Source organism: Podarcis tiliguerta (genome assembly GCF_965153285.1).
Source record: "Podarcis tiliguerta genome assembly, chromosome: 17".
Classification (NCBI taxonomy): domain Eukaryota; kingdom Metazoa; phylum Chordata; class Lepidosauria; order Squamata; family Lacertidae; genus Podarcis; species Podarcis tiliguerta.
In genome coordinates this window covers 38853445-38872010 of record NC_139550.1, presented here as the reverse complement: position 1 = coordinate 38872010, position 18566 = coordinate 38853445, and the positions used below count along the sequence as shown (strand labels likewise).

At 47.2% G+C, this 18566-nt stretch overlaps 2 protein-coding genes across 6 annotated transcripts in view; one reads left to right on the top strand and one right to left on the bottom strand.

Annotated features, from left to right (window-relative positions):
• The window catches only part of SHFL (shiftless antiviral inhibitor of ribosomal frameshifting), a 320289-nt gene that overhangs the window by 293342 nt on the left and 8381 nt on the right, over nucleotides 1-18566 (bottom strand). Inside the window, exons 1-5 of one of the 5 annotated variants that reach the window (XR_014506623.1) lie at nucleotides 18207-18328; nucleotides 7479-7620; nucleotides 4650-4699; nucleotides 2492-2536; nucleotides 1472-1504 (exon numbers count right to left, since the gene is read on the bottom strand). Coding sequence is in view for 4 of the 5 variants with exons in the window: in XM_083421137.1 (XP_083277263.1) it covers nucleotides 1472-1504; nucleotides 2492-2536; nucleotides 4650-4699; nucleotides 7479-7620; nucleotides 18207-18236 (300 nt within the window). In the remaining variant the exon portion in view is untranslated. Of the gene's footprint in view, nucleotides 1-1471; nucleotides 1505-2491; nucleotides 2537-4649; nucleotides 4700-7478; nucleotides 7621-18206; nucleotides 18353-18566 lie in introns of those variants that run through there. The other 4 variants (XM_083421137.1, XM_083421139.1, XM_083421140.1 and 1 more) reach the window with 4 other exon arrangements.
• Nucleotides 1-18566, top strand: part of LOC310668132 (intercellular adhesion molecule 2-like) — a 200882-nt gene that overhangs the window by 176849 nt on the left and 5467 nt on the right. The gene's annotated exons all lie outside the window — the stretch shown is intronic.

Genomic DNA, 18566 nt, shown 5'->3' with positions numbered 1-18566 from the left:
GAAGAGATGTGTTTGGGAGGAAAATAAGTGGGGAGAGCAGGGGGTCAACCACAGTGGTTCTGGGTAGGGGAACGTATGGTGTGGGAGGTGGGGCAGACCAGGTAAGGGGCACACGATACAAGCAGTTAGTGACTGTGCCGTGTGCCAGCCCCTGCTTCAGTCCGGAGAATTTCGGTTGTCCTATCAGCCAGCCCTTGGGTCTGCAGCTGCTGTTGTTGAATTTTGGTTTGGCTCTGAGTAAGACCTCCCTCATCCATGATCTGATGATGGACATGGAGGCTGATCTGGTCTGTACCACGAACACCTGGGTGGCTGAGCAGGGTGGAGTTGGTCTCACCCAGCTGTGCCCACCTGGGTACTCAGTGAACAACAGGGCAGACCTGAGGGCTGGGGAGGAGGAGTTGCTGTGGTCTGTAGAGACTCCATCTCTCCAGGCTCTCCGTCCAGTTGTGGGAGGATCTAGAGTGTGTGTTCCTGGCACTGGGCAATCAGGACAGATTAGAGATTCTGTGTCAGGTAGCCCTCCTGTCTGTGGTTCAACACTGTAACAGAAACAGGCATGGCTTGGCAGGAATTAACTTTATTGCTCAATAACCAAGGAAACAGCACACGGTACATCCAACAGTTAAGCAAGTCAGTTGCAGAAGCTAAAGTTCCTGCCCCTTTCTTCCCTTTATTTATACCTCCCTCCTTGCATTTTTTCACTGTGACTCAAATTCCTTAATTGTTCCAGCCTTTTCTCGACTTCATTCCTGCGCTGAGAATGGGGGAGGGGAAGGAGCCGAATCAATACTGTATTGCAGAGTAGGAGACACAGCCCTGCTCCTTCTCTCTCTGTGTCTGTGGCCACCTCAAGCCTCTGCCACTGCTCTTCCTGCCATTCTGCTGGTTTACCACCCGCCTCGCTGCCCAGCAGTCTCCCTGCCTGAGCTGACAGAGCTGGTTTTGGAGGCAGGGTTGAGGACTCCCAGGCTGCTGGTTTGGGGGGACTTCAACATCCATGCCAACGTGACTGGCTGTGGGGTGGCTCAGGACTTCATGGCTGCCATGCTAACCATGGGGATGTCCCAAAATGTCACCTGCCCAACGCATGTGGACCTTGTTTTCTCAACTACAAAGGTCAACCTTGGTTGCTCATTAAGGAATGCAGGAACATAGGAAGGACTGAGGTTTTGGAATGCCAACATTTTGAGCATTTTCTAACAATTTAACATTAACCTTCCCAATTCTCTGTAACAGACTCCAATTCTCATGAGTCCCAGCCAGCATGACCAATGGTCAGAAATGATGGCAGCTGTTGATTGCTTTAACGCTCCGTACCAATGTAATAAAGTTTTAATTATGACTTAACGGCACATCAGTATGGTGGATTTTCTTTTTCTTTCTCTGATCTTTCCCTTATTTTCCTTATTCCACCCCCAATGGTTCTGTCCCAGTGACCACAACAGTCCAGCCCTGGACCTATTCTCACCTTTATTTTCTCATCACTCTTGTCATTTCGTTTCTGCAAGTAAAGAAATAAACTATGATGCACAACATTATTAAATCAATATAACCTAGTACACATTGTTTGAACACAAAAACATTCACTGAGCATATCCTTCTCAAATGCTACATGCTGTTTATAACTCTTGAGGTTTTTCTCTGGTCATCCTACAAAATTAGGACCAGATTTAAAAACACAGCGCTTGTGCACACAACATATTTTGCACACATGCATACAGACAACATACTCTGCATATGCACACATACAAACCTAAGCAAGTGACATCCACTGAATTTTTAAGAGTTTATTCCTGCTTTGCGCCTGGTCCTCTCCTGGCGTTCTTTTCTTTTTAAAAGAATTAAAGAAGATGTAAGTAAAAGAAAGACATGACATTGGAATGAACCACCTAAGATCAGGGTGCAACTCAATTGTGTGTCTCGCCCCAGCTATTGGAAGTGAATAGAATATGGAATAAGACCTTCACTGCTTTCTGTTTTGATTTTTTATTAATGCAGCTAGAAATTCAGGGAACAAGACGAGTGGCTGGCAGACAAATGTGAGATTGAGCTGCTGGTATCATTGTTACATAAAAGGATGGCTCAAGATATGTTGGTGCCTGTGAAAAATCCAAATGGTGTATTTTCCCTCTTTGGGTGCCATCCTCTGGAAGGTTCTCCTGCACATTTCCCATTTGGTTCGTTGGTAGGATTGTGCCTACCCGTTTAGATCTTTCTGCTTCTTGTTCTTACTAGCATCAGCGGCAACTAACCTGGCTGGCTTGTCTTAGTCATGTTACACAAGCAGCTCAGAAAAAGAAAGTTTTAATGGTCTCTCTAGTGGGAGACCCTAATTTACCTGAACTGCACACACCCCAGAAGTATTCTGAGAGTATTCTTACTATTCCCATCACCAGTCAAAAAGCAGTTCCAAAAGGGTTTGCCAAGTCAGTTAAGATATACCAGTGAGGCTCTGCCCTACACAATACACTCCTCCTTCCCAAATCACCTGTTTCTTCTGCTCCTCTTCTTGTTCCAGTTTATCCACCACTCTCTACAAGAAGAAGAAAAGTGTTGAAAGTGGCTACCAGACAGCAGGAAGAACTAGACCCATGAAATAAGAAGCACAATACATATCTAGGTGACATACACACTTCTGAAAGTGACAAAAGACTATTGATCAGGAAGACTGAAAGTGCAGTTAATTATTAAATAACAAACGCTCAGAATTCATGACACAGTAACTATATGATCCATCATTTTCCCAGGCAGGGCTTTTTTTCAACTGGAACTTGCTGAAGCTCCATTCTGGGACCTCTCAGGTGGGCGCCATTGCCATTCTAAGAGAACACCATGATCATTTTCATGGTGAGAAAAATGATAAACACAAACATATAATTAGTGGTGCCTCAAATCTGTTGCTGCAGTCGGTGACTTTCCTGCATTAGCAGGTTGGACTAGATGACCTTTGAGTTTTTCTCCACATTTATGATTCTGTGAAAACATAGGAGCCAGCAATGTTTCCTAGGAGCCAGATGGGAGGCTCTTCCTTACTGGTGGGGACCTGAGCCCCCCAGTGGGAGGAGAGGTCCTGCTCTGTGCCCCATCTGCACTACACACTTCAAGCAGAATCATACACATAGGCAGCCCTTATTCTCCTCACCAAGCTACAATTTCCAGGCTGGTTTAACAGGCAGCCCCTCTTGCCAGGAACTCTGGAAGTGCAGCTCTGGGAGGGAAGAGGGGCTTCTGAACAACTCTCAGCACCCGGAACAAACGGCACTTCCCGGGATTCTTTTGGGCAAGCCATGACTGTTTAAAGCAAGATACAGGAGCAAATGGGACCTCTGACTGGAGCATTTCCCCCTGCTCCCTTTCCTGCCCTCCGTTCCTTCCAGGTCTCCTCGGAGTCACGGTCCTCCACTTTTATCATATGTGGTGGATTTGCAAAATAACAAAGAACTTCTGGGAAATGGAAGTAGGGCGCGATACCAACAAAGGAAGAATGGCAGACAAAACTGATAGAATACATAGAAATGGCTAAAAGAATCATGGACATAGAGAGACAACAGGACTGTACGATAATCAAATCATAGGAAACGGAAGATACGTAGCCGCTCCAGCAACATATCTCTATTTCCTCACATCCAGAAGCGCAAGAGGGCTTTCACTCTTGCTAGAAGCTTGGCCTTGCCCTCACCGGTTCTGGAAGGCTCCTATAGAAGAGACTTTGCGCCTGCCCATTAGGGGAAAAGGAAGCCCCAAACATATATTTTTTTGATGTCCTTTTTATGTTGAGATTCGTAGAGACACCATTGATCCTTTGCTGAAGAGGTTCGCCGATCTTTCAGACAAGTCTAAACTTAATTCTCTCCTCTTAGGCAAAGATCACAAGATGACTTGGCTGGTAGCCAGATTCTGCGCCCAGATTTGTAGGCACAGATCATCCTCTAGAATAAAATAACTTACTAGGGAAATGCTGAAGTCGCCCTTTGGGGCGCCTCAGGGTCAATTTTTTATGGTAACCCAAATCTCAGTTGCACGGGTGTATGTATATATCTCAATTTTAACTCATGAGCTGCAATCTGCTCTGATTGTATATTTTATGGCACCAGCTTGACTGCATGAGTTGCCAGAAGGAGGCATACAAAATGCCACCCAACAGTCTTAGGGATTCCATTGCAGATTTGTGTTGGGTTTACTCCTTAGCCGTTTCTTCTCCCAGTGATGTTCCGCAAGGCAGCCGGTATGGATGTTTCCTCAGGGTTTACTCCTGAAGGCTTTCTTATAAATGAGTATAACCACAAGGCAGCAGAGGCTTAGGAGCAGTGTTCTGCTTCTCTTAGACGGGTTACATTCCCAGGTTGACATTTCCCACCCGCCCCTCACTTTCCTCTACAGCAAACTGCCTTCTTAACTGTGGAGCCCACTGTTGGTCTCGTCCCTAACTCACCAATGGGAAGACCCATTGGCTGCCCTCAGCTGCTTTAGCTGGCGAGTGGAGTTATTAAATTAGGATAGCACAGCTGTTGGGTTAATAAGAGCTTCATTTGTTTAACATTTCAGTATCTATAATTGCCCCTTAAAAGTAGCTTCTGACTCCTTACTCTTCATCTACTTTTTCCCAGCTTTTCACCTCTGCCTAAGATAAACAGACAGAGAATTACCAAAGCCACAGGATCATCATCGAGGCTCTCTCCATCTTCTGGGTCCGTATCTAAAAAACAGCAACACCACAAAGTTAGAGCAGGCTGAGTGTGAGTTGCTGTTAGGAAGGAGGTCTGAAACTGTGAAATGTAAATGTGCTGACACTAGGAATTGAAAGCATTCTGTGACCAGAGGAGAGGGAGCTGTATAAAACACTAGTCAGTTTACATCGACTTGTACCCTTTGTTCTAATCGACTGCTGCAATGCACTCTGTGTGGGTCTGGCCTGGAGACTCCAGCTCAGGGCTTTAGTGTTGCGCCCCTTCCTTGGGGTTGTGCGGCTCGCGGCTGTGCATCAGAGGCGGGTTTATTTTGCAGTGTTGATGGTGCAGAAAGCACTAAAAAAGCTCAACAACAACTTTGGGTGGGTGCTCCCCTAAAAACAAGTTCTGGCGCCTCTTTTTCTAGTAAAACAGCCCTGCTCTAGCTGGTGCAAAAGGTGGATGGGGACAGATTATTGCCAGCACTTAACTCAGGTGCTCAAAAGTTTATAGTGGCTCAGGTGAGGTTCAAGGTTCTGGTCTTAATTTACAGGGCCACTAACACCTCAGATCCAGGAGGCCCAATCCCTTATATTGCTGTCCAGCCACTGAGGTTTTGGAGGGAGTCACGGTTACTGGTCCCCCATGGCTCAGATCCCCCTGGAGCTGTGCGTTTAGTACTGTAGACCCAATTTTATGGAACTTCTTTCCAGTTGAGGCCAGACAGCCCCTGCCTCCCTGCTGAATGTCAGTGCCCACTGAAGACTTCTTTATTCCAGCAGGCACTGTAACTGAAGTCTGATTTTACTATTTGAACATTTACCTTTTCTTTTCTTTTTGCTTTTATTAAAAGATTTTCATGCATAAAAAGTACATTCAGTGTCTCTGAATTTCAAATCATAAAGTCATGAAGGTCAGTTAGAGACATCTTTGTTATGGGCAGTATGGGGCTGGGGTGGGGAATGAGAAGCGGGGAGACACAGGGGAGGAAAAAGGCATGTGGGGAAATCAATAAACTTTCATTCTTTTTCATAGTATATGAACGGAGCTTCTGGGAGTGTCATGTGGGTAGGTATCTTGATTTTGCTGGTGCAGCGAGAGACCAGAGGAACTTCTACCTTTTCTGTATTGTATTTCTTGTACACCAATTAGAGACGACTATAGTTAAGCGGTATAGACATTGTTTAAATAAATGATAAACTGTTTTAAGGATTGTCTTGTCCAATGGCAGAACAATCTTCATTCATTCCTTCTACTTTTTCTTTTGGTCACCCATATATCAGTCTCCTTTGACATTAGCAAGCTTCATCAATATATTGTGCTCTATAAGATGGCGGTTGTATATGTACTGTGAAGGCACTTCTTGGAGTGCCAGGCAGATGTGCTGCAGCTGCTGGGCTGCCCTCATTCACGTGGGTGCCCTCTTTAGAGGCTCCCCATTTCTGCAGGGTAACAGTAGAAGAACTTCCAATAGGGCTGCCACGTGGAAGATGGAGCAAGCTCGTTTTCTCCTGCTCTGGAGAGCAGGACTTGATCCAATGGCTTCAAGCTATAAGGAAGGAGATTCTGACTAAACAGAAGAACTTTCTGTAGGTAAGAGCTTTTTGACAGTAGAATTGTCTCCTTTGGAAGGTGGTAGACTCTCCTTCATTAGAGGTTTTTAAGCAGAGGTTGAACAACCTTCTGTCGTGAATACTTTGAGATTCCTGCATTGCAGGGAGTTGGACTAGATGACCCTTGTTGTCCCTTCCAGCTCTATAATTCTACTATTTTATATGGGTCTTGCATGGAAGGAATGTCCTAGTAGTAGTAGGCTGGGCAACCTGTTCAGGGAGGCATCAACTTGTGCTTTTTGTAGTTACACAAAACCTTGCCTAACCTAGTACTTTAACACTGCAGCCTGCAGCCCAGGGTATAGGGGATCCGTCCAGATGTTGTTGGACTCCAACTCCCATCAATCCCAGGCGTCATGGAAGATGGGAGCAGAGGTTGGGTGTGTGGCTGGGTATATGGGGACAAAAGTAGATATAGATCATCCGTGTGGGGTAATTAATAAAGGACTTGGCTGGATCCCTAGATCCAAAGCCCAGTTACACACACTCTCCAGCAGGACAGAGCCCTCAGCAGAATTTAAAAACACTGAATCATGCAGCACAGTGAAGTGTGAGGAATATAGGCTGTTAGACCTTTTTAATATCCTGTTCTAGCTGCTTGCAGCACTTCCCCTCGTGTCTTGCAATGAACAGAGCACACCATTAGCAAGTTTAAAGGCTTTACTTACAAAAATCCAAAGGTCATGTTCATGTACTATTCCATGTCACAGCAAGAAGTACACAGGTAGAAAATATTGGGTTTACAAATTATAGTGAAATAGCTCTGGGCACGCAGTCTGAGCTTGTAGTGAGCAAGCTCAGCCATGTCCTATCTCGGTGAGTTCACATGGTGAAAGAGAATGAACCCAGGAAGAAACTTAATTTCCACGCTTCTGGGTGAGGGGCGTGACCTAACTGAGTCTAGGAACACAGTTCTATGATCTTAACCCTTTCATTCATTAACTAGCCCTACGCTTTCTAGTTATATTTGACAGTAATTTCCCCCAGTTTGGTCATGGATGCCTTAGTTTAAATTCCTGCATTGCAGAGGACTGGACTAGATGACCCTTGGGTTCCCTTCCAACTCTATGGTTCTATGGTTCTAAGCACTCTCTGCCTCCCCAGCTGCAATATGGAGATGCCTCTTATGGCCCTGCAGGCATCCCCTTCTCCCATACAATGCAGTGCTTCTAACCAGCACGAATGGCTAACTCACCTTCCAGCTCATTTTTGCAGAGAATGATGCGACTACAAGCGAGCTCATGATTGTTGCAGAACTGCCTCATCAGCACCGTAGCCGTTTTGATGCTCACCTTCCCATAAAATTTCTCTCGCAGTCGACGAACACTTTTCTCCAGCTGCACCGGAAGTGTAAGATCACAGTTAGTCAGTTGGTCAAGGGAGAAAAAGAAAAAGCTTGCATAGCTTAGCCAGGGTTGTTTCTAAAGTTCACTCCTTTCATTGGGGCTAAACTAGACGCGACACAAAACCCAACTTTAACAACCACATCAGGTTTGAAACAAACAAACAGTTGTGTGTGTGCGTCATTTAACACTTTCATCCCAGGCTGTGGCAGTTACAAACCCCACTCCCACATCTTTAGTGGAGAAATAATGAAGGCCCAAAAGCAAATTGAGAGGCATCTAAGGAAATTGATGTAGCTGCATAAGGGGCTGACAGATGAGCTGAGAGTTAAAAAGGTATAGGAAATGGAAGAAAGGGGAATCACAAAGGAGGAGGAGTATACATGAGTAACCAACAGTTGCAGGTGCAAGTCAGGCTGGCTAAAGCTCTGATGAACTCAGGCTTGCAAGAGAGGTTAAAAAATAATAAAGGTTTCTCTAGCTATGTCCGAAGCAGAGGAAGAACAAGCAAGTGGAAGGTCCTCTTCATGGAGTAACGAAGACGGAGTAATGCTATTAAGTGACAAAGCGAAGGCAGAACTAACTACAGTGGTGCCTCGCAAGACGAAAAGAATCCGTTCCGCCAGTCTCTTCATCTTGCGGTTTTTTTCGTCTTGCGAAGCAAGCCCATTAGCGGATTAGCGCTATTAGTGCTATTAGCGGTTTAGCGGCTATTAGCGGCTATTAAAGGTTTAAGGGATTAGCGGATTAGCTGCTAAAAGGCTATTAGCAGCTATTAAAGGCTTAAGGGATTAGCGGATTAGCTGCTAAAAGGCTATTAGCGGTTTAGATCAGCTGATAAGCGGCTTAGATCAGCTGTTAGGCGGCTTAGCCATCAGCTGTCAAGCGGCTTAGCTAACAGCTGTTAAGCGGCTTGTGGGCTTGGGAAAAAGGGGGGGAGGGGGAAAAAACCCCAGGAATCGCAAGACATTTTTGTCTTGCGAAGCAAGCCCATAGCAAATTCGTTTTGCGAAGCACCTCCAAAACGGAAAACCCTTTCGTCTAGCGGGTTTTCCGTCTTGCGAGGCATTCGTCTTGCGGGGCACCACTGTATTCGACACCTACTTTGCCTCTGCCTTCACCCAAAAGGAAAGTGATGCCAAACCTGGTGTTAACAGAATAAATAATGTAAGGGGAGGGCTATGGTCCAAGATAGGAAAAGAGGCAGTAAGTGAACACCTAGCTACCGTATTTTTCCCTCTATAAGACGCACCCGACCATAAGACGCACCTAGTTTTAGAGGAGGAGAACAATATTCTCTCCCTCTCTGCGTAGGGGCTCCGTTCCTCCTCCCGCTTCGCTGAGGGGGCGCTGCACAGAGAGGGAGAGCTGCGCAGCGCCTCTCCACGGCTTGAGGGATAGCTGTGCCAAGCCTCTTCAGGGGAGGGGGAGCGTTCCTCCCATTGCCCTGAAGAGGCTTTGCGTGGCTATCTCTGAAGCCAGGAGAGCAAGAGGGTTCGGTGCGCACTGATCCTGGCTTCAGCGATAACTGCGCAGCCTGCATTCACTCCATAAGACGCACCTTACTTTTTAGGACGGGAAAAGTGCGTCTTATAGAGCGAAAAATGCGGTACTTTAAATGAATTTGAATCTCCAGGGCCTGGTGAGCTGCATCCAAGGGTACTAAAGGAGCTCGCAGATGTAATCTCAGAGCCTTTGTCTATGATTTGAGAATTTTTGGAGAACAGGTTCCTGCAGACTAGAGGAGGGCAAATGTTGTCCCCATCTTCAAAAGGGGGTTGGGGAGAAGACCCAGGTAACTACCGACCAGTGAGCTTGACATTGATACCAAGAAAGGTCCTAGAACAGATAATTCAACAGTCAGTCTGTGAGCACCTAGAAAAGGATGATGTGATTACTAAGACCTAGCATGAGTTTCTCAAAAATAAGTCATGCCATATGAATCTCATTTCTTTTTTTGATGGACTTACAAGTTTGGTGGATCAGGGGAATGCTAGTGACATAGTGTATCTTGATTTTAGTAAGGCTTTTGACAAACTCCCCCATGATTATTCATGCAGAGAAGCTGCTAAAATGTGGGATGAACTGTTTGGTGGATTTGTAGCTGGCTGGCTGACTGAACACAAAGGTTACTAGTTCCTCGTTATCGTGGGGGAAAGTGACAAGTGGGGTGCTGCAGGGTTCTGTCCTGGGCCTGTTGTTGTTCAAGGTCTTTATAAATGACTTGGATGAAGGAATTGAAGGGATGCTCATCAAATTTGCAGATGACGCCAAGCTGGGAGGGGTAACAAATGCCACAGAAGACAATTGGAATTCAAAGTGACCGTTAACAGATTGGAGAACTGGGCTCAAGCTAACAAAATGAATTTCCATAGGGACAAATTAAGGTTCTGCACTTATGCAGGAAGAACCAGATGCAAAAATATAAGATGGGGACACCTGGTTTACAAGTAGTACATGTGAAAGGGATCTAGGAATCTTGGTGGACCACAAGCTTCACATGAGTCAACAGGGTGATGCAGTAGCAAAATAAGCTAATGTTATTCTACGCTACATAAACAGAAGTCTAGTGTCCGGATCAAGTGAAGTAATAGTACCACTCTCTTCTGCCATAGTCAGACGCCTGCATTGCAGGGGGTCAGATTAGATTACCCTTGGGGTCCCTTCCAACTCTACAGTACTATGGTTCTATAGCAGCTCTGTGCATATAATTTAAGTTGGAATGGCAGAAAGGGAGAAATTGCACCTTCTATTACTGTTATTATTTTAAACCCTGAAGTGATGGCTATCAGTGTGTTAAATCCATCTTAAATGTGTTAAATGTGGTGAATTCCAGACATTGCTAAACTTAAACTCCCATCACCCTGACCATTTAGCCATGCTGGGTGGGGCTGACGGGAGGTGGAGTTCTACAACATCTGGAGAGCCTAGGCAAATGTCCCACATGTATGAAAATGTAATTTAGGAGCACAAAAAAACCATCATTTCCAGATGTAATTTCCAAGGACAACAGATACCTACTGGAACAGAGGCGTAGCATGGGGGGAACTGGGGAGAGCCGTGGCCCCGGGAGCAATTTTGAGAGGGGGTGCAAACAGGCGCCCCCACAGCAGGCTCCTTCATCAGAACCGGGCTCCGTGGCAGAAGGAGCCGCGTCTTGGCTGCGGCGCCTGTGCCTGGTGAAGCTCCGCCACCCGGGTCAGGCCTGATGGCGGGAGGAGAGCAGGCGAGTGGGTGGCAGCCAGGGCACCTTGCGCCCAGTGGCAGCAGCTCTGCGGTGACCTGCAGAGAGCGCCCTCCTCAGCCGCAGCGAGGTGCGCTGAGCCACAGTAGCTCTGTTGAGGGGTCAGGTCTGACCCAGCGATGGACAGCAGGGGAGTCAGCAGCAATGCTGTTACCCACCCTCCTTGGCTGCGAGGCACCTTGCGCCCGGCTGCAGTAGCTCCACTACCGGGTCACGTTTGACTTGGCAGCAGAGAGCATCTCACATCAGCCCCAGCAAGGCGCGCCCGTCCCCAGCAGCTCTGCCTCCATGGCCGAGTCAGGCCTGACCCAGTGGCAGAGAGCAGAGAGGGAGTGGGCAGCAGCTTCCCTGCCCCTCTCCTACCCTGAACCACGCAGGCGGGTGCCCTCTACGCCCTGCCCCCCTTCGGGCCCAACTGCTGTACTGGAAACCTGATAGCAGACAGATACACTCACACACACCCTAACAGACGGCTTGCCACCCTTCATCTGAATATCACAGGGCGGTTCACAAATAAAAATACAAAATGACAATACAAAATAAATAACAAAACAAAAACAAGCCAATAACCCTGCTCCCACAAACACATTTAAAAGGCCCTAGAATGTTAATAAGATGAATGCCTGGTTACAGATAAATATTTTCGCCTGGCACCTGAAGATATGTAATGCAGGCACCAGGCGAACCTTATCACTAGGCAGGCAGCCCTGCTGGCAAGCGAGGGCAACTTTGTTTGAGATTGCATCAGCATTGAACAAGGGATACTCCTCCTACCTTTGCCCCCATGCCTTCAGTTTGCACAAGATAAACATGACCTCAAGAGTCTCCATGACACCATCCTCATGCAACAGCAGAGGAAAATTGCTCACAGTTTGCTGAAGCTCTTGGAAATAGAACATGTGGCAGACCACACTATATTGCGTAGGGAGAGATGTCATGCTGAGGCTCTATTCCTCTTCTGCAGATACGTTCACTGCACTTAAACATCTGCTGTGCTGATGGCTCTTTTGCTCATGCCAGAGGTTTCTGTTTCTAATGAAACCAAAGGTCTGGAGGTGGAAGACATGGGGTAGCCCAGGGGTAGGCAACCTAAGGCCCGGGGGGCGGATGTGGCCCAATTGCCTTCTCAATCCAGCCCGCGGGCAGTCCAAGAATCAGCGCTTTTTTGCATGAGTAGAATGTGTGCTTTTATTTAAAATGCATCTCTGGGTTATTTGTGGGCCATAAGAATTCATTCAATTTTTTTTTCAAAATATAGTCCGGCCCACCACATGGTCTGAGGGACGGTGGACCGGCCCACAGCTGAAAAAGATTGCTGACATGCAAGATTAGAGATTAGCCTGGGTACTGCCAGTCCTGGTACTGTGAAGGCAGCAGAAATTCAGCTTTCCTTGGTGAATGATTCAGATTGTTTTTGCCAGCATGCAGGACACCCAGCTGCCACATTCCAGCCTCTCAGGCGCCACCAAGGAGAAGTGGCTGCATTTTGAGGCACCTTTGCCTTGTTAGAGAAATTAATGCCATGCCATTATAAAATCACAGGAATAGGTGCATCTAAACATATACATGTCCAGAAAACAGCCAACTCCCTGCATGTAAGAACAGGTAATACAATAGGAACCCTTCTGCAAATGGCCTTGGCCTATGCAACATAACTCAGTTATATGGTAACAAAGTATCCAGATGTGTCTATTTACAGTGGATATTTTCACTTAGCCTTATTTCTCTATGAATCAACCAATTTCTTGATGAAATATACCTTTCACCAGTGTTATAAGAACACTAAGGTATCAAATATATAATAAATGTTCATAAATGCACAAGGTAAACACATATGTCTGAAACAGTACAGGAGAGCAATCATGAAGCTTATCTTGAATTTAAATAACCCCAAATATTTCCTCTGAGGAAGGAAATATATTGGAGAAACCTTTCCCAGTAGTTCTTTTCACTTACAAATCCTGTCAAGGGCATATCTGTGTATGAATAGGGTGGGCCTGTGACCTGGATTCAAGAACTAAAGTATTTACCATCTCAGAAGAATGGTCAGGCTGCTGCCCAGGTAATACAATCAGTAAAACATTATCAGATATCCCAGCAAACAGGAGAGAAGCTAAACACTCAGATTTCTGTGATGTATGTATGATGCTTTTAGGGTGATCTTTGTTGGGCAATGTCTAAAGTCTTTAAAGGTTCCTGCGCACTTGTTCTTGGTCTCTCACCTCCTTGAAAGGGGGGTGGGGACTCTGTCGCAACAGAAAAATAAAGATCTGCCTTGCTTTCACTGGATTCTGCCTCCATCCATTCTTCCCTGACCGATCATGGACTTAGGGGACTCAGAGCAAAAGGGCAGCAAAAGCCAAGCCCCAATTTTTCTACATCACTAGTAAGACCTGTGCTAAAATAGTACAGACAGCAATCCCGCAGCCATGTCTGACCCCTAGGCAGCCTTGAGACTCCTCTAGTCACAAAGCAGGAAATCCTGAGCCTCTCCTCTGTGAAACGTGTAACGAGCATTGATAACTATCCAGGCAGACTTGTCAAAAGAGCAGATATGCATAATCTGTGAAAATGGATTCTGTAGTCAAGATATTCACTGTTTCAAAGGAATGGCCCAGACTGGCCAGGAAAAGGCAATCAAAAAGCCTCAGTGCCTAGGGCTTGCCGATCGAAAGGTCAGCGGTTCGAATCCCCGCGGCGGGGTGCGCTCCCGTTGCTCGGTCCCAGCGCCTGCCAACCTAGCAGTTCGAAAGCACGTCAAAGTGCAAGTAGATAAATAGGTACCGCTTACTAGCGGGAAGGTAAACGGTGTTTCCGTGTGCTGCGCTGGCTCGCCAGAGCAGCGATGTCACGCTGGCCACATGATCCGGAAGTGTCTCCGGACAGCGCTGGCCCCCGGCCTCTTAAGTGACATGGGCGCACAACCCTAGAGTCTGTCAAGACTGGCCCGTACGGGCAGAGGTACCTTTACCTTTTACCTTTTAAACTTTCTCTGATATCTTGACAGACAGGAGACAAGCCATACATGCAAATTTCTGTTGTAGACCGCCTCTTTCTGTGATGCCTGTATAATGCTTTTTGGTAGTCTTTGGGCAATTTCTGAAGCCTTTAAAAGCTGTTACACAAATTGACCTCAAATATTTCTCTGCAAGGAGGAAGAAATGAGAAAGCCTCTCCATTGTCTTTTGCTTACCTGTCTTAAGGGTGTATTTGTGTATGAATAGGGTGAGCCTGTGACCTGGATACAGGAATTAAAAAGCATTTACCATCACAAAAGAATGGCCAGGCTGCCCAGGTAAAGCAATCAGTGACCATTGTCAGGTATCCTGGCAGACAGGATTTCTGCTGTAGACCGCCTCCTGTGATATATTTCTGCAGGAGACTGCTTCCTTCTGTGATGTATGTATGATGTTTTTGGGGGTGGTCTTGAGCTACAGAGTGGGCAATTTCGAAAGTCCATATAAGGAATTACACACCATCGTTCTGGGTTCCTCCTCCCTCCTGTGTGGGGTGAGCGGGGGAGCCTGTTCCAACAGTTTAATAAAGATCAAGCTTACTAACTGCTTTGCTTCTCAATATACTCTGGTTGGCCTTTGTTATTTTCTCCTACCAATAAGGCACCCACTTAAGGACTCTATATGGGCTCTTGGGTACCCCATAAGGGGGAAAGAGCCATTTTTTCTTATAACATAGTGAAAGCAGAGGTTTTGCCAATTCTCTCCTGTCCCTGAAATCATGTGCTTGTGTTGCAAATACATTGCAATTTTAAATTTTTGAGGGCAGGCCTACTTGTTATGAGGCAAAGATGTGATTCCTAACCTTATAATATTAACGGAGGAGCACTCACAGAGCAGAATCAGCAAGGAGGGGGTGGCTAATCCTCTCCTGCTCACAGCTTCTCTCCCACCACCCTAGATATTGTTCCCTTAGCAGGATCTCCTTATTCAAAGACAAAAATAATCACTATTTGGAAGGGGGTAGGCTGGTGCCTGGGAAGAGGGGAGAAATGGGAAGGGGCTGAATGCCTTCTCTCTTATTTTACCACCAACTGCCTAATCTGTGTTTGGGAAACACGCAGTCCTGTCCTCAATACAACAATAATCTGAGCAGGGGGGGAATGCATTACTTCCTCCAGGCTGCTTGGAGGGCTGCAGCACACGTGCTGAAGGCAGAGGGTCTCTAGTCCATCTTCGGCATCACCAGGGCCTGAGACCCTGGAGAGCTGCTGCCAGTCAGTGACTGACTCACGGTCTGACTCAGGGTGTACTCGCACTGCCTTAGACAGCCGTGAAGTTGCTGGGGTTATGTTTTATGCATTTCAGAGCTCTTTCTTCCTGGTGCTGTTCACACCAGCACAACGTCCTTTCATTTCCGCATGTGTACAGACCAGGGGACACTGACAGGGCAAGGATGTCTTTATGCAAAGGTGCTCACACATTGGCTTAGACTAAGGTTATTAGACGTCCCCATTTGCCGGGGACAGTCCCCGGATTTACAAATCAGTCCCCTGACAAAATGCATCTATTTAGTAGGAAGTTGAAAAGTGTTCCCAGATTCATTGAAAAAAATCTGGTAACCTTAGCTTAGACCAGGGGTCAGCAACGTTTTTTGAGGCCAGGCCAATCCACTCACCCACAGACCTCTCAGTGGGCCGGAGCATGCGCACCCATGCATGCGCTCAAGCTATTTCCGGCACACTTCCAGGACAGAGGAGAACCCATGCGCACACTATTTCCAGCACCGACCGGGAAGTCAGTCCCTACGGCAAGAAAAAAAAATGGCGCCGTGGGGGGGGGGGGGAGCACAGAATCCCCATGCCGATCCACGGAACGGCCGTGGGCCGGTTCCAGGAAGCTCATGGGCTGGAAGCGGCCCATGGGCCTTAGGTTGCCAACCTCTGGCTTAGACAGCTTAAGGTTGGAAGGTGGTGTTAGGCTGTATGCCTCAGTGCCTTTCAATTTTTGGATCAAGAGCAGGCAACCTCCCAGCCATCTAGTCTAGGGAACCACCCACTAACAGTGCCACAGTCTGATCTGGATTGAGCTTCAGTTTGTTGGCTCTCATCCAGTTCATTACCGAGGCAAGTTACTAGTCCAGCACTTCCACTGCCTCACCTGCAGATGTAAAGGAGAAGTACAGGTGAGTGTCATCCGCATACTGCTGACAACATACTCCAAACCTCTGGATAACCCCACCCCGCAGTTTCATGTAGATGTTAAACAACATGGGGGATAGGAGTGAGCCCTGCAGAACCCCACATTGAAGTTTCTGCAGAGCTGAAAAGCATTCCCCAAACAAAACCCTCTGGGAATGACCATCTAAGTAGGACCTGAACCACCACAAAGCCATGCCACCCACCCCTAACTCAGACAGCCACTCCAGAAGGATACCATGGTCGATGGTATCAAAAGCCGCTGAGAGGTAGAGGAGAATTAACAGGGACACATTTTCCCTGTCTCTCTCTCAACAGGGCGACCAAAGCAGTTTCTCTGTGAAAACTGGGCCTAAACCCAGACTGAAATGGATCTAGAAAATCAGTTTCCTCCAAGAGCAACTGGATTAATGAAGTTTAACTATGGTTAGGCATGCTGTCTGAACTGGCACATAAAGTTTGTGACTCAGCTTTCACACCAGAAATCATCTTTTGAAATGAGTTTTAATTATGGCTTATGCTAACTATTGACAATCAATAATGACAAGCAGAGGCAGCTGCTGCACCATGGAGATGGGAGTAAACTTTTCAACTGAGTACTGACAAGATGGAGAAGGGAAGTAGCTGTAAGTTGTGATTTAGACCTCTATTTCTTAAAGTTTTGTACTGTTCTAGATTCTGATTAAGACAACACTTTTAATAAAGTGAGCTCTGTCCCATGAACACTTACATCACAATATATTTGCTAGTCTTTAAGGTGCCACAACAACCTTTGCTATTTTTGTGGTGACAGTAACACAGCTATTCCCCCAACCTCCAAGGAATTACATATACTGGTAATTATAACCTGGAGCACAAGCAAATTTCTGCTTTGGAGGCTGTATTTAGTCAAGCCCTCAAATACTAAACTTTTGATATGTAGCACCTTGCTCTTCTTTTACTTGATGTCATGTTCTGGCTGGACACAGTGGAATTGTGGGAGGCATCAGCTGAGAGCCAGAGGAGTGGTGGTGGGAAAATGATGAGTGGTCAGAGGGAGAAGACTGGGAGGAGGAGGTATCAAAAGCTGAAGGGGCAACAGGGTTTAGTGAGCAGGGAGAGTCTGTGGCACAAAGAAGCCCAGAAGCAGAAGTGGAAGCAAGAGAGGAAACTATTATGTGTGATTTTGTTTGTTGAGCCTTCAGTTCCGCCATCTCGCAAGATTTGCATCTTAACTGATACTTTTAACCATGTTTAGAAACATGAACGTTGGCATTTCTGCTGTTCCAAAAGCATTTCAAAATATTGAACATTATTGTTTGCCAGATTTCCATGGTTTGACAACTGATGTCTTTTCATCTTGTTTGGGGCAACATTGGAATCTGAAAGCATCCCGCCACAGATCAAACACATAGGCTGAGAGATGTTTTCATCTCCAGCCCATGTAAAACTGGGGCTCAGATAGCTAGCCACATATTGTCCACAAACTACCTTTTTGGGAGGTGTGCTCGGTGTCAAATTAAACAAGTCTTCTCTAGCAGGCTATTTGAATGGTGATTCCAGATCACAACTAGGATTTTCCTCAGTATTACTTGATGTTTTCTCTCTCTCTCTCATTTTTGAAACATATATATGCTAGATATATGGGGCAGAATGCAATTATTATTAATGGAGAGAATCTCGGTGATAAAAATGAATATTCTCCCAAAAAGGTTTTTATTCCAAACAATTCCAATACTTAATGACACATGATAAAAGTGACCTATGTTGGAAATGTAAGGAAGCAACTGGCACATTTTCTCATTCATGGTGATAGCACAAAAATGGAGAACAGATGCAGTCCCGTCACGAGAAGACTGGCACCTTAAAATACGTATTAGATTACAGTGTATAGAACTTGCCAACATGACAGATTAAGAAAGAGGATAGCTCTGGGCTGCTTCTCCGCGGGTCCCCCGCCCGCGCCAGAGTTTGAACCCGAGGTCCGTCGTCCTCTGCCCGCAGCTAAACGGAGCCTCCAGCTTGGAGGGCAGCGCTCCTCCGGACGCGACCCGAGGATGGCTGCTTCTTCCTGCCTGCCTGCCTTGTGGGCTGCTGAGGGCGGGCGGCGAGGGCCCTCTGGTCTGCCCTCGGAGCCGGCGGCTCCTCCGCCCCAGCTCGGGGGGGTTTCTTCTCCCTCCCTCCCTCCCTCCGACGCCCGCCTACCTCCACCTCGTCCTGCCTTGCCCGGTGCATCGCGCGGCGAGAGGCGGGGGGCTCTGCCCGCCCGGGATGGTCCGAGGCGACGGCGAGGAGGGCGAAGCGCGCAAAGCCCAGCCCAGCCGGCCCAGCCCGCTTTCGCTTTCGCTCTGCGCGGCGCCGAGAGCCCGCCCCGCAGCCGGAGCTGCCCGCTTCCCCGGCGCCGGGAGAGCGCGTTTCTGGAGGGAAGGAGAGGCACCGGAGGCCAGCTACCCCGCTGCAAGTCGCCGCGGCGGCGGAGGGCGGGCTGCATCTCCTCTCCTCGGCGCCCCGACATCCAACAGGTGCAGCTTCCCTCCTGGCCCCCGCAGCTCCGCACTGGGATGT